The sequence below is a fragment of the Mauremys mutica genome, chromosome 5 (assembly GCF_020497125.1).
Source record: "Mauremys mutica isolate MM-2020 ecotype Southern chromosome 5, ASM2049712v1, whole genome shotgun sequence".
In the NCBI taxonomy this organism is placed as follows: domain Eukaryota; kingdom Metazoa; phylum Chordata; order Testudines; family Geoemydidae; genus Mauremys; species Mauremys mutica.
The window spans coordinates 59381656-59395914 of NC_059076.1; the positions used below are offsets into that span (position 1 = coordinate 59381656).

Consider the following 14259-nt stretch of genomic DNA (forward strand, 5'->3'; position numbering starts at 1 on the left):
GGGAAGATTCTGCCTTGCCTTAAAGCGGAAATATTAAGCAGTGAGTGGCAAATAAGGAGCCTTCTCCCACCTTTGGGCTGCACACATATGGGCCAGTCAGAATTGCAACATGTACCAGCCAGCGGGCCTCACTGGCTGCAAAGTGGAAAGCAAGATGCACCCCCCCAAAGGGCTCCTTGGAGCAGTGTAGTTCCACATAATCCTCAACACAGACTTGCTTTGTAATGGCCCCCTCAAGCTGTACATGATTTCTAAACACACTAAGGTCCCAATCCGGCAATTAGCTCTGCATGGGCAGACCCATGCACCTCCAAGGAACCCCACTGAATCAAAGGCCTGTGTTTGTACACATTTTCAAATGAATTAACATTTTATACTCTTAGAAAAATGACAAATATCCTTTTGGGGCAGGAACCATGCCTCATGTGGGAATGCTGAAAACAAAACCCAGCCTCCATTTTTAAACATTAGTAATGGGGTTCTGACCTAAACTCAGCTAGTGGATCTTATTTTAAAATTCTCTCTTCCCTTTTTATTTCATACGTTTAGTAGTACTAACCTGACATGACCAAAATTGCAGTAGCAACTTTACTCTACTCCAAAAGAGGAGATCCTGTCTCCTCTCGTGTATGAAAGATACATTATTGATAGTCACGGAGAAACTGAATCCTCTATACAAGTCAATGCTCTCAAAGTTCATACAGAGCTTCATTCTACACTAAATCCACCCAACTTCTGCATCGCTGGAGACAAGCTATTTACAGAGAAATCCTGCATTTACATAGGCCTGACTCCATGCCATACAAAAACTGTGTGTGTATTAAATACAAAACACCTTACACTACATACAACTTTTAAAAAAAAGTCAGGAAATGCAAACATTAAAGTTTCAGCTGCAACAGTAACTTGGTTGTGTTGTGCTTTTTGTATAATTTATGGCAATATTAAGTTAAGCATGTAACCAGAAACAAAGAAATAGAAAAATGCTATGTACAGTAGGTGCAACATGGCTACAATATTGATGTTGTTGGAATCCAACTTTTATTTTGCCTGGCTTTGAACTGGGAAACCTGAATGTTACTATGTGAATTAGCTCATGTTACTTTAGAACTGGCACACTCAAATACCTGTTTAGTTCATGGAACATCAAATGGAAGCATAGCTCTCCCTTATCTCTTCTTATCAGAAGGAACATACTCAAAGTGGAATCAAATGAGCCCACTCTTCTGCCAGTAAAACAAACAAAAATATGGTTTTTGCATCATGCCCTGAAGATGGTCAGACTAGAGCTCAGCCTAGTTGCAAACAGAACACTGTTCCAGACCACAGCTGTGCACATTCTGCCAAAAAAGCCTCGACACAGCCTCTATAAGTTGTACTATGGTTTTCTCAGCTGGAGTGTCACAAACTCCACATATTTTTCTCCTGTTTCTCTCCCAGTGGTTCTCAAACTTTTGTATTGGTGACCACGTTCACACCTCTGAGTGTGACCCCCCCCTTTCTGAATTAAAAACACTTTAATATTTAACACTATTATAAATGCTGGAGGTGAAGCGTGATTTGGGACAGAGGCTGACAGCTCACCACCTCCATGTAATAGCCCCGAGTTTAAAAACCTCTGTTTTCTCCGATCTTAAAGCAGGTGTGGAAGTAGGGTTATTTAAGTGAAGTGGAAGAGGCTTAAGTGTTTTTCAATAGCTATTTTCATGTCTTTTATGCAAGTTGTCTCAGGAACAGCCACTGACATGACTAGTCATGAACCCGATGGTCCAGTCAGTCAGGGACAAGTCCAACGATGTCACAAAGCAGTTATCTCACCACTAGGCTCTCCTTAAAGCAGGTCCTGATGCTGCAAGGAACTACATGTGTGTGGCCTCATTCACCTTTACAGAGTATTGACTTCAACAGGGCTTATGCAAGTGCAAGAGTTTTCCCATACTGTGCTCCATGCATGATTGGGGCCTTAGTTGCCCCAGAAAATACTCAGAAAGGATTTTTAAATCACTTATAACTTTATTTTTTCTCCTGAAGCCAAGCAATAGCACTAGGTCCTCAGTGAGAACTGTCCAGGCCAGCCTTCAAAATTCAGCTCTGTTAAAGATTAGTAGCTTCCTCTCACGGGCTTCTTGCCAACCCAAATTTTAAAGTTATTTGGAGGAAGCTCTCAGAATAAATATTCTGCTGCGACTGAAAAACAATAATATTGCTTCACAGAGTTTGGGTGCCACAGAAACAAACGTGAGCATTAGAAAGGATTTCAACCCAGTGTTTTCAAAGAAAAGCTTTTTAAAAATTCTATTATATTTTGAGATTTGAACAAGACAGAGCATGATTCCTGTTTGATGTTTAAGCATTGAGCCTGACACTAAAGTTTGCACACTGAAGGTAAACAATAGCATGCAGTTGCCTAAAATGCTACATATTTCAAAGTTACAACATTAAGTTAGTTTTTATTTGAAGCTGACACTTTAGAGGCTATATTAAGGCTTGAGATTACGACTGAAGTTTAAGATAAAATCCATATATATTAATATTTACTGATGAGTTTCTGATATAAAGAAGGAACTCAACTCAGTTTAAAAAAAATTAGGACTAGCAAGACTGAATTCCCCACATTTGAAACATATCCCTTATAATATGATTTGCCATCGCTTAAAACTTGAGAGTGATTAAACGTTATTTCTCCAGTTATTAGTGTCACTCGTTTGGAAGGAGGTTCCTTAATTTTGGACTCATTTTAGGTAATTTTAAAGTGTCTCCTCTCTCTTGTGAGGAGGGATTTTACGGTGTATATTTCAATGAGACTCTGACAAACCTCACTCTTTGTTTTTAAACAACTTCTCTTCAAGTTTGACAGCTGCAGAAACATCCACCCTTCCCGACTGAGCAGGGTTGTGCTGGTAGCTAGCACAGTACCGCCGTTCAATTCCAGCACACGGAAGTCGTGCTGGGTCTCAGTGCAACGTGTCAGTGTGCGCCCTGGAGCCCTGTGCTGGGGGCAGCCGCGTGAACTCCGCGGCCCATAACCTGCGCATCCAAACGCCCCAGTGGGGTGGGAATTTTACCCCGTTATTGGAAGCAACGGCCACGATCAGAGCAGGGCTTGGCCGAGTGACGCTACGTTTCTGGGGCAGCAGGATGCTGTGCCCTGACCGTAACCCCCGAGTCCAGCTCGGGGTTGGTCTGGTTCACCCCGAGACTAGTGACCTGCAGCAAGGGGCGCTGCCCCCACCCCCGCCTGCAAGCGAGCAAGCCGCGAGAGGGGCTAGGCTGGGAGCGCCGCGCAGGGCACCGCCAGCCCTTGCTCCGTGCCCCCCGCCCCGCTCCCGCTCCCGGGGCTCTGCGAGCCCGGCACGGACCGGACTTACCCCCCTTCGCCCCAATGGCCGGCTCCAGCTTAGCCACGGCGATCACCAGCACGATCCCCAGAATGAACCATTCTTTCCTCGTCCGCTCCAGCAGCCCCATGCTGCGCGGCGCGGCGCTGCGCGCGGGCTGCTGCCGCCTCCCGGCCGCCCGGCCTGGGGCCCCCGCTGCCCGGCGGCGCTGCTGCTGCTGCTGCTGCAGCTGCAAAGGGCGGGCTCGGAGCGGGGCTGCCGCGGCGGCGGGCAGGAGCCGGGAGTAGTAGCCAGTGACAGGGACAGTCTCACTGCGAGCCGCCATCACTACCACGCACCTGCTAATAGACTCGCACCGGCTCCCGCCGCGGCCCCCAGCTCCCGCGCTGCCCCCCGCGGCAAGGGGACGCCGGCCGGCGGCCCGGGCACCGAGCGAGACCAGAGGGGGTCGGGCTGCGGCGCCCGCTGCCTCCCCGGCGCGGAGTTACGCGGCTACCCCCGGCGGGGCAGCCCCGCTAGCTCAAGCCGGCACCGGCGGCTGCGGCCGGGCGCGGGACCGCAGAGTAGCGCCAGCCAGCCGCTCCCGCCGCCGGGGCTCAGCTGCAGCCAGCCAGCCCGCCCGGGGAACCCCTCCCGGCGGCGGGGCCGGGGCCGGGGCCGGGGCCGGTGCAGGAGGCAGCGATTAGGGGCTGCGCGCTTTTTTGATACATTACAACGTGTCCGTGACGCCCCGCGTGTGACGTGCGAGCGAGGGGGCGGGGCGACTCGGGTTCTCAGTTCCTGGGGTTGGAGCCTTTCCCCGGGGCCGGGCTGGCCGCGCTCCGCCTCCATCGCAGCTGTGACAGCGGGCGGGGCCCGCAGGGAGGGGGTGCGGGGGGGTGCGGGGGGGCAGCCAGAGCAGCAGGTGCGCGCTCCTCCCGAGCGACCTTTGCAAACCAACGGGCGCGTTTGCCATGGGAGGCTGGTTGCTGGGATAACTCGCTTCTTTATTCGTGGCAGGGGGTGTGGAAAACTCCCCTGTGCAGTAGAGGAGACGAGGGTGTAATCAGCAACCGGTGCGTGTGCTGCACAGTCTGGCAGGAAACAAGTTCTGGCAAAGAAGGAAGTTTCAGGTTCTGGAAATTGTAAGCGTGAATTACCGTCAAAGGTAGTCCTCGATCCACTGGCCTTCAGGGCTCTTACATTTTAACTACCAAGCAAGAAGAGCATGGATCGATCCCTTAGTTTGTAGCCACTAGTTGCCCAGAGGGCTACATCACTCAAAATTAAAGCAAAAGTTTGTCACCTCCAGGCTCTACCATCACAAGAAGTTTTTCTTCAACCAGGAGACCACAATTAGTGGCCTTCCAGAAGTTGTTTAACTGATTGCTTCTTCTGGCCAACAACTGATAAGCTTACTTACTGGGCCAGCTTGTAGAACAGATGCCCCCAGTTTGCTTCTGAATGCCACTGAACTAACCCCATTCAATTTATAACATTGACAGTTGTAGTTATTGTTTATATGAGAATAGGAACAGCACAGAAAAATAGCGCACTACTAAACAAATATAGATATCATTGTATTTTGTTTTTAAGTCTATGATCATGGTTCTGACTTTTGTAATATTGTTTAGATTAATTCATCACTAGGACAGTTTGTGAAACATGAGGTGTGTAAGACATGTAGAATACACTATTTGGAAGGAGGGTTGTTCACAATAAAAAGAAAAATATCAGAAACTGTATAAAGGAGACTAGTTTCTCTATTCAGATTATTACTGGGTGTTACTGGTGTGTAGTTTGGAGTAGGCTGTGTATGCCTGGGTTGAGATATGCTCCTACACACTAGCATAAAAAAGGTTTTTTTGTATACAGATTACCCCAGAGCCTACAAAGTACTTTCCTGAGAATTCAAGTGTTCTAATTGATCTAAATAGATAGAGGCTTAATGGCTTCAAAGTTGTCTATATTGGCCTTGATCCTGCAATCTGGTGTGGGACTCCAGCTCACAAAAAGTGGATTGCAGGCACAGGAGTCCGTACATTTCTTGCTGGAACAAGGCTGTCAATTGTAAACTCTTTGGGACTGTGTTTTCCTTTGTGTCCTGTAGTGTAGAGCACCAGGCGCTACAGATCCTTACCAAATAACCATGTTTTTCCCTTAATGATGAAGTTCTCCATGGTGAAATCTAATTCTCTTTCATTAATAATCCTGTATTTGCATGTAGTCAAATTACTGAGAGCAAAAAAGAATTACTACTGGTCATTTAAGTGATGTGATAAAACCATGTATGGCAGATTCATCATCATTGCCTTCAAGTTTATCCACTTATCGCTACCATTGCATCACCACAAAAAGCAGATTCCCTGTCTCACTTGAACTGATTCTAAGTCATCTGCCCTGCCTCCAGGAAAAGGAACACTTTCTATAAACTAAAGCCAACTTAATCTTTTGTGATTTATTGTATGAATACCTACTAAATTAGCTTGCTTCCAGACCTAGGAAAATATATATGATTCTCTTCTAGTCTTTAGCTGAAAGTCAGTGGGCTTATTTCAATACTAAATAAATCTCCATTAAAACAGAGTATCATAAAAATCTGATTCTGGTGCTCGACTTGCACTTTCAATTTTCTATTCCTCTCTTGTATCAGCTTCCCTGATGGATTCATTAGTCCAGTCTCAGACTGGCCATGACCCCCTTCCTCTAAATCACATTAACAAGGAAATGATAAAGTATGAAACGTTTTATCATTGTAACTGCTCACACCAGTACTTTCATAGTGCCCTTGTTCAGTGGTGTTTTAAGCACATAGCAGTTCCTGATATTTGATTTTTAAGTGTTTAGGTAAGTTTATGCTGCATATTCTCCACAGGTGTATTCAGGCTTCAAAGAACAGTTGGACCATATGCTTTTTTTTGCTTTCCAGTAAATAAATGTTTACTGTTCATAGCTAACAGCTCAGTTCTGATCTCACCTATTTAAGTGAGTATTTGACTAGAACCATCCTCTGGTCAATGTCCATGTATTTTATATATAGAACTTCTCTTGTGGTATGCCTTAATATTTGAAACTGCTACCAGCAATAGTTGAACTGGTTCTGCAGCTGTTTTCACAATGTCAATGGGTGGTTACAACAGTTATGGGACTGCACCTACTGAAATATATTTGGAATGGGTTTTTACCTAGTATTCATCAGGTAACAGTATTTATATGGACAGTTCATCCATGGATCCCAAAGCATTTTACAAACATTACCAGCCCTATTCTACAGATGGGGTAATTGGGACATTACTCTGCCCCAGTAGGGCTGAAAGACACGTCCAAATTTATCAGGGCTCATCAAATGAGCTACCATTGTTACTAAGCAAAGGACAAACGTCTATATTATTTACTTCAATGTTATACAAAGACAAAAATACACTAAAACACATCATGAAGGTTGCAAAGCCAACCAGTCAAAAGTTAGGGAATTCCAGAACTAAGGTTTCCCGTCCACCCTTAATTTGCTCCCCACCCCTTGCGTATATGCAGTATGATAGTCTTTAATTACGTGATCAATACTTTTTTTGCAGTTCACAGAATAGATGGTGCTCACTTAATGCATACCTATTCAATATTTTGTTTTATTCTCAGTGTCTAATGTGTGACACAATGCCCCATTCTCTGTATACTATACTATCTGCTCTGAAGACAGGATTATTAATTTCCTGATGGGCTTTCATATGGCACTCATCACTATAATATATGAGTGATTCACACATATTAATGGATTTATTTTTAGAACACCCCTGTCACACAAAGGGCATTATCCCCATTTTACAGATGGGGTACTCAGACAAAGAATGATTAAGGTCAAAAGTCCCTGAATTTTGGGTGCCTTATTTGACACACCTAGGATCTTAGAATTGTATTGCTCTTTATATGTTCAAAGTACAGCTCCCAATGACTTCAACTGTGAGTGATCAGCACTTCTGCACATCAGACCCCAAGTCTCAAGTCAGACACTCACAAAACAAGGAATACACAATTAGTGACTATCTGTGAAAAGTTGGGCTAAAGGGATTTGACCAGAATCACAAAGGAATTCTGTGGCAGAGGCAGAATCCAGTTCTCTAGGGCATGAGACCATCCTTGTTCTTCCTGCAATCCCTTGCCTCAATCACTACATACCTTCCAACATCTGCTACAAATGAGGCAGTAATCTTAGACAGACAACAGCATCCTTCATTACCTAACTGTGATTCGTCTCCAGATGAGATCCATACTATGTACTGAAGTAGACAAGGGCCCTCTGGAAAAATTATGTGATTGTGTAGTTCAGGGGTAGGCAACTTATGGCACATGTGCCGAAGGCGGCACATGAGCTGATTTTCAGTGGCACTCGCACTGCCCGGGTCCTGGCCACCAGTCCCCGGGGCTCTGCATTTTAATTTAATTTTAAATGAAGTTTTCTAAACATTTTAAAAACCTTATTTACTTTACATACAACAATAGTTTAGTTATCTATTATACACTTATAGACAGATCTTCTAAAAACATTAAAATGTATGCCTGGCACACGAAACCTTAAATCAGAGTGAATAAATGAAGACTCGGCACACCACTTCTGAAAGGTTGCTGACCCCTGGTGTAGTTAATGACTATCAGAATGCATATGCACAAGGGAACCAAATTAAGGTTGCCTGGCCCACCTTAATTCTGGCATTTTCTAACTTTGGAGTGTTTGACTTTGCAACTTTAATAATGTTCTTTTAACAGCTTTTTTTGTGCATAACTTCCTAGGTTTTAAAAAAGACAAAATGAAAAACCTTCCATTATGTAGTATCATATTGGTACCAACATAGTTCATGTGAAGGGTTATAATCTTTAGATCCACTACTTCGACCTGTCACTCGAGCTAATGAGGTAACTGATCACTGTATTTCAGAAAGGTTCTAGCCTGACAAAGAAAAAAAACAGAATTTTCATTCAATTGTTTGTTTATTTTTTAAATATAGTGCCCCCCCCCCCCCGACATCAATGCACTTGGTCCAGCACAGCTGCAGCTTGGCTGTGCCTATCTTGTAAAAGTCGTTGTCCTGCATGTCCAGAAACTCGACTGCTACGATCACTTCATTATCATCATTTAAACTCTTCCCACAAAGGTCTTCCTTCAACTTAGGGAACAGATAGCAGTTTGAGAGCGCCAAATTTGGGGAAGCAGCTGAAAGCTGCATTTGGTTGCTGTGGTCACAGTGCTGTGGAGTGATGCACTGGTCTGGAGAAGCACCACTCCTTGACTCAACTTTCCACAGCACTTTCTTATGCCCCAAGTCTTAACTGAGGATGATGTGAACAGACTCAGTGCTGAGGCCCACTGTTGCAGTTATGTGCCTGACTGTTGATCTTCTGTCATCCATCACCATCTTGTGGACTGCTTCAACTTTTTCTGATATGATGGCCCACTTGGTGTGTCCTGACATTAGTTCATTCTCAGTGCTGATTCTCCCTCACTTAACTTCAGTAGCCCAGTTTTTTATTGTGGCATATGAAGGGGCATCATCAGCCAGACGCTTTCTGAACGACTCTCATAGTAGGTTGTCATCCTCTAGTGGACCAGGGCTAATAGGGGATGAGAGACACAATTTGACAATGGGTTTCACTGATATTTCCTGGGAGCAAAGGAATAGTGAGAGGCTGTGATATTTTTATTCCAGGCTCTGGAGACGAGTGTTCTGTGGTGGGCACAGACTCTTCTGTTCATTCCCCCCGAGGCATCACTACTTGTACCCATCCCTTCTTATCATCTATTGCCCTAGTCTTTTCTTCTCTTCACCCCATCCTGCTAGCCTAACTAGTCCTAGTCTCCACTCCTGAGGCTTGTCTTTTCAATCCCTTTAGCCAATAGGTCCTAGTCTCACAGCTCTGGAATCCCAGTCCCAGTCTCCCTCCCAATCATACCCAGTTCCCCACATAAACTCCCACTCCTTGTCCCCAGTCTTCTTGCTCAACCAGTTCAAGTCCCACCCCCTAATCCCGATTTCTCAGCCAATCTCTCTTCCCAACTCTGGCATCCAGTCACCTCCGCATGCCCCCACCTATGTTCTCCATCCCCACTGGATCCAGTCCCAATCTCCCTCCAAGGACTTCTCATCCAGGCTCATGGTCTTCTTCCCTGGCTCCTTGACCCACTCTCCCCTCCAAACCCAGACCCAGTTTCCCTCTCCCCACATCTCACCAGTCTCCAGCCCTGTTTCCCCACATGTACTCCTTGTCCCTCTCTACTCCCTCCAGACCACGTTTGACTCTTGTCCTTCCTGAATTTGAATCAGGCAGGCTTCTCCTCCACATTCCCTGGGCATCTCAGAAATGGCTGCACCATTTTGGCTGAAATTTAAAAAACAAACAAACAAACAACCTGAGGGAGACACCCGTTGTGGAAAATTACAGCCTAAATATTTAAAGTTTGGCAGAATAAGCTACTGAACCAGGGTCTTATAATGAGAAGTTCCAAGCACCTTAATAAAATGCTATTCAGGTAATAATACAGGGTATTACTACTGACACAACTTAGCTCCAACCCTAATAGATGGCATAGATAGGACCCTAGTCATTTTATGTCTAGCCACTAAGCTTCCTTGTAATGTTTTAAAAAACAGTCTGTAGGCTGCCTCCACCTAGCCTTCATTTGTGCATTTACAGCTGTATGTGCAGGGAAGTATGTCTTGTTGGTGTAAGTGGCACATGCAAAAACCAGCCAATGCATCCACAATATTCGTACTTGAGATGTACATGTACAGTTATTAGCACATGCTAAAAAAAGAGAGCCAGTTATTCAATGTTAGCCCTCAGTTCCATTGATAACTTTCATAACATGCGTAGAGGGCCTGATTTGCCACTATGTTACTCCAGTCTTACGCTTCATTAACATCATTGATGAAAGCAGGCTGCTTGTGCACACTTTCTTGTCTATGTATGCTAAAAAACTCAGTTAACCCATTGTTATGGCTTAGCCAAAATCTCTTCTGTGCATGCTATGCAGACTGTTGTAAAAGTAAAGAAACTGGATGCTGTCCCTTACAATTCCAAAGTCTTGCAAGAGTTTCAGTTTTCTGAATGCCTTTGACTTTGAGTTGCATGGCTAAATCCCCTACGACTGCACTGAAAGTGTAGAAGTGTGAATTAATATACATCAGTTTATCTACAAATGATAAGTTACTCAGACTTCTACAGTTAATAGTTTACCTTTGTTACATTGGGCCTGATCTTGCAAATATGCAATAATGAAACCCCCATTAGAATCTGCGGGATTGTTTGCAGCATCAGCCCAAAAGAACATAGTAATACAACACTAACACATGCCTTTCTGTAGAATATATTTTGAAACTGTTTCTTAAGAGAGTTTGCATGATATGTCCCTGTTTTTGATTGGTCCTATGGAACAATAACAAATCTCTATAGCCAAAGGGTTTTCTGTTCCTGAATTCAATCCTGAATTTACTAATACCCTGCACATTAGTCTTAAAGGTCAAGGCATAGGCCGTTTGAAATTGGGACTGGCCTATCCATTGTAGAATGGGCAACTTTATGACTTTTTAAAAACAAAGGAAATTAATGTTTCATGCGTGTCTTCTGGCTTTGTTACTTTTTAAAAAAAATTGAGAGTCACAGCAGAAAACAGAAATAGGATAACAAATCACTGACAGAGTATTGGCAATAAGAAAATACCCACGGAATAATTGCTAGGAGTAAAATACACAGCAAGATCAATAAGGTAAAGGGAAGAATAAGCTAGCTGCGACAGCCGAGTGGGTATCAGATTCTGAATGGTTAAGAGAAAGATGATAAATAGCCAGGTAGCCATCATTTTTACCATATTCCATGCAAGTAAATCTTTTCACATCTAGAATATCATTCTTTATGGTATCACTTGCTGAGACTGGAAAGAAAGAGGTAGTTTGTGGGGTGCAATAACAAGTCTAGTACCAGTCACCAAAAGGGTCAACTTTTTGTCTCTGCCAAATAAAACAATAGACATTCATTTTTACAACAGACTAGCAGGTTGCTTTGTTTAACAACTTGTTTCTAGAAGATCTGAACTTTTGGGATACTCTAATCATGTGTTAGAACTTGTCAATTGCTGAATTACATTGCTGACATAGACCTGTATCTGCTGCTCATTTTATATAGACTTTGGATCTTAGGATTTATGCAGTATTTTACACTGCATGTTCAGAGGGCTTACGCAGAGATGTTTTCATAGATTGAGTCCATAACTTATCTCTAATTATTTGTCAGTGTTTGTTTTCTAATCTCAAATCTGTTTCCCAGTTATTACTATGTCTCTTGGTATGTGGATCTTCTAAGTAAAATAAAGCACATTTTAGTCACTGACCTTTGATATTATATGGCCAGATCAACTTTACCCACAGGGGCTAGGGACGAGGAAATCTCTAAGAAGGTATTCAACAAACAGGACTGTGATTTTCTCTGTTCTGCAAGGCAGCACTTCTAACATTATCATGTCCTATAGCACCATATTGGGGAAATTGTTCAGTGTTAACTCAGGGAAGAGTGGCAGATACTGAATCACCCTCACCCACTTCCTGCAATAACTAGGCTTTCCTCAGGAGTTTCTAGGGTGACCAGACAGCAAGTGTGAAAAATCGGGACGGAGGTGGGGGGTAATAGGAGCCTATAGAAGAAAAAGACCCAAAAATCGGGACTGTCCCTATAAAATCGGGACATCTGGTCACCCTAGGAGTTTCCCATGCAGCTCCCTTGAGTATCCTAATCAGCTAATGGGATCTGATCAGAGCTCAGCATCAGCTGGTACATCTGCAATGTATTGTCCATTATACTATGGAAATATTATAGGATAAATCTGGTTATGGCTTAGACACAGCACACAAGTTGAAAACTGTATACTGTTTCTCAGTTTATACATTACTAACCTTCAAACTTGTTCTGTTTTTTTCCAGAAGAGAATGTGTGATACACTTCAGAGACTTCCAGATGCTTTTTCTGCCTCTTTATGTCCCTTGCACCTCCTTCTGCATGATCCAATAGCATTATGTGATGTATAGTTATGTGGAACCAAATCCTGCCTGCTTGACTCATGCAAATAGTTCTACTGAAGTCAACAGGACTACTTGTGTACGGTGAACAGGATTTTGTCAACAGTAACCATTTTTCATATTTTAAAAGATAGAGAGGAATAGAATGCACCACTCTAAATTTAGGGCTTGTCTACACTACCATTTTTGTTGGTATAAAACTTATGTCGCTCAGGGGTGTGAAACCCCGAGTGACATAAGTTACACCAACAGAAGCGCCAGTGTGGACAGCGCTATATTGGTGGGAGAGCTTCTCCCGCTGAAATAGCTACCACCGCTTATGGAGGTGATTTTGTTATGTCGATGGGAGAGCTCTCTCCTCTTGGAATAGAGTGGCTACACAAGTGATCTTACAGTGGCACAGCTGCATCAGTACAGCTGTGCCGCTGTAAGCTCGCTAGTGTAGACAAGCCCTTAATGTGAACTTGCAATACAGATAATTCTTAAATCATGTCTAGAAGTTGGCTCCCTCTGCAGCACATTCAGCCTCCTAATTTCTCTTTCTTTTGTGTATTCATCCTCTCACGTGCATGACATACCTTGATGTCTAATAACTACACAGTTAGATGTTTTTAGTGAATGTGCTGGGATTTTTAAATTCTACAGTAATGGATGTCATCTGATTATGCATTTAGACAGCAGAGATTTCAGTATAAAGGGAAGCGGATCACAAGATAAAGAGAGCTTAAACGAGAGAAAGAGAAGGTATTAAATTATTTAACTTGAAAAGAACAAAGATAGTCAAGAAGGACAAGATAAAGAGAGGTGTTAATTATAGAGAAGTTGAGGAGAGAAAGTGGAAATATATGGGAGACAGTTTACAACACATTTATATTTCTCACAGTCACTTAATGGCGTAATCTCAGATTTTCTCAGCAGCTGAAAGAGACTGCTATAGTGTTAACATTAGTTAACTGGTTTTACTTAAGGAAATGGAGTTCACTGCTTTATATATTTGTAAGAGATCTCCTGCTGGTTACTACTGGGTATTATAAAATGTCTTAGACCAGTTGCAAGAGTTACTAGTTTATTACTCCAGTGGTAGTAGGAATTATGCACAATGGCTCCAAATTAGAACAGCACTTAAGTGTGTACTTAAATCCCCTTGATGTCAATAGGATGTCAGCACATGCTCAAGTGCTGTCTTGAACAGGGGATGTTCTCCTGAATCAGGACTATAGAGAGGATACTAGATTTCATGGTTCTGTATCTTATGATGTTTGTTTCTGTACTGGTATTTTCTTCACAAGTATACAACCAGTTTTTTAAATCTGTAATAGGAATGACCATCTTACTACCTTACTAGACATTCAACAAATAAGCAAGATACATCTTACACTACAGAATATAAAGATAGTCTGCGATGTGATTAAATATTTGTAGGTTGGCCTTTTCCCAGAAATAAATGCTGTCTGGTGAGTCAGTTCATTTTTAGAGCTGTATTTTTTACACATGGCTGACTATTAAAGGGAAGTACAATGACAAATTATGGTTAATTTCTGTGGTTAAACCAACTGAAAAACTTATTTTCCATATAACTTACATTACAGTTTTGAAAGTTTCCCATCTTTTTCATGCATTCAAACTAAGCTTCCTTCCCTGGATTGCAAACTGCAGAATCTAACAGGATTTCTTGCTGTGATATATCAGAAGAACACTAGTTCTTATTGAGACACCAGCCCCATTCACAAATTAAGGTCCTCATCATATGGGTGTAAGGGACTACTCACGTGGATCCCTCTGTAGGGTTAGGGCCTAACTATGAAGATATTGAAACTGGGCTACTTTTAAGAAGTAACTGGAAAAATTTTAACGTATTCATATTTAGTTCATATTCATAAATA

At 43.0% G+C, this 14259-nt stretch overlaps 1 protein-coding gene and 1 long non-coding RNA gene across 5 annotated transcripts in view; both read right to left on the reverse strand.

The window, feature by feature from the left end:
- Window positions 1-3720, reverse strand: part of SLC10A7 (solute carrier family 10 member 7) — a 194301-nt gene extending 190581 nt beyond the window's left edge. The window contains exon 1 of one of the 4 annotated variants that reach the window (XM_045019556.1): window positions 3369-3658. In XM_045019556.1, coding sequence (XP_044875491.1) covers window positions 3369-3468 — 100 coding nt within the window. In that variant the 5' untranslated portion in view covers window positions 3469-3658. Of the gene's footprint in view, window positions 1-3368 lie in introns of all 4 variants that reach the window. The other 3 variants (XM_045019557.1, XM_045019558.1, XR_006579922.1) reach the window with 3 other exon arrangements.
- A 4658-nt stretch (window positions 3721-8378) lies between these two features.
- The window catches only part of LOC123371727, a 48375-nt gene continuing 42494 nt past the window's right edge, over window positions 8379-14259 (reverse strand). The window contains exons 3-4 of the long non-coding RNA XR_006579923.1: window positions 9538-9686; window positions 8379-8921 (exon numbers count right to left, since the gene is read on the reverse strand). This is a non-coding gene — a long non-coding RNA (uncharacterized LOC123371727). The remainder of the gene's footprint in view (window positions 8922-9537; window positions 9687-14259) is intronic.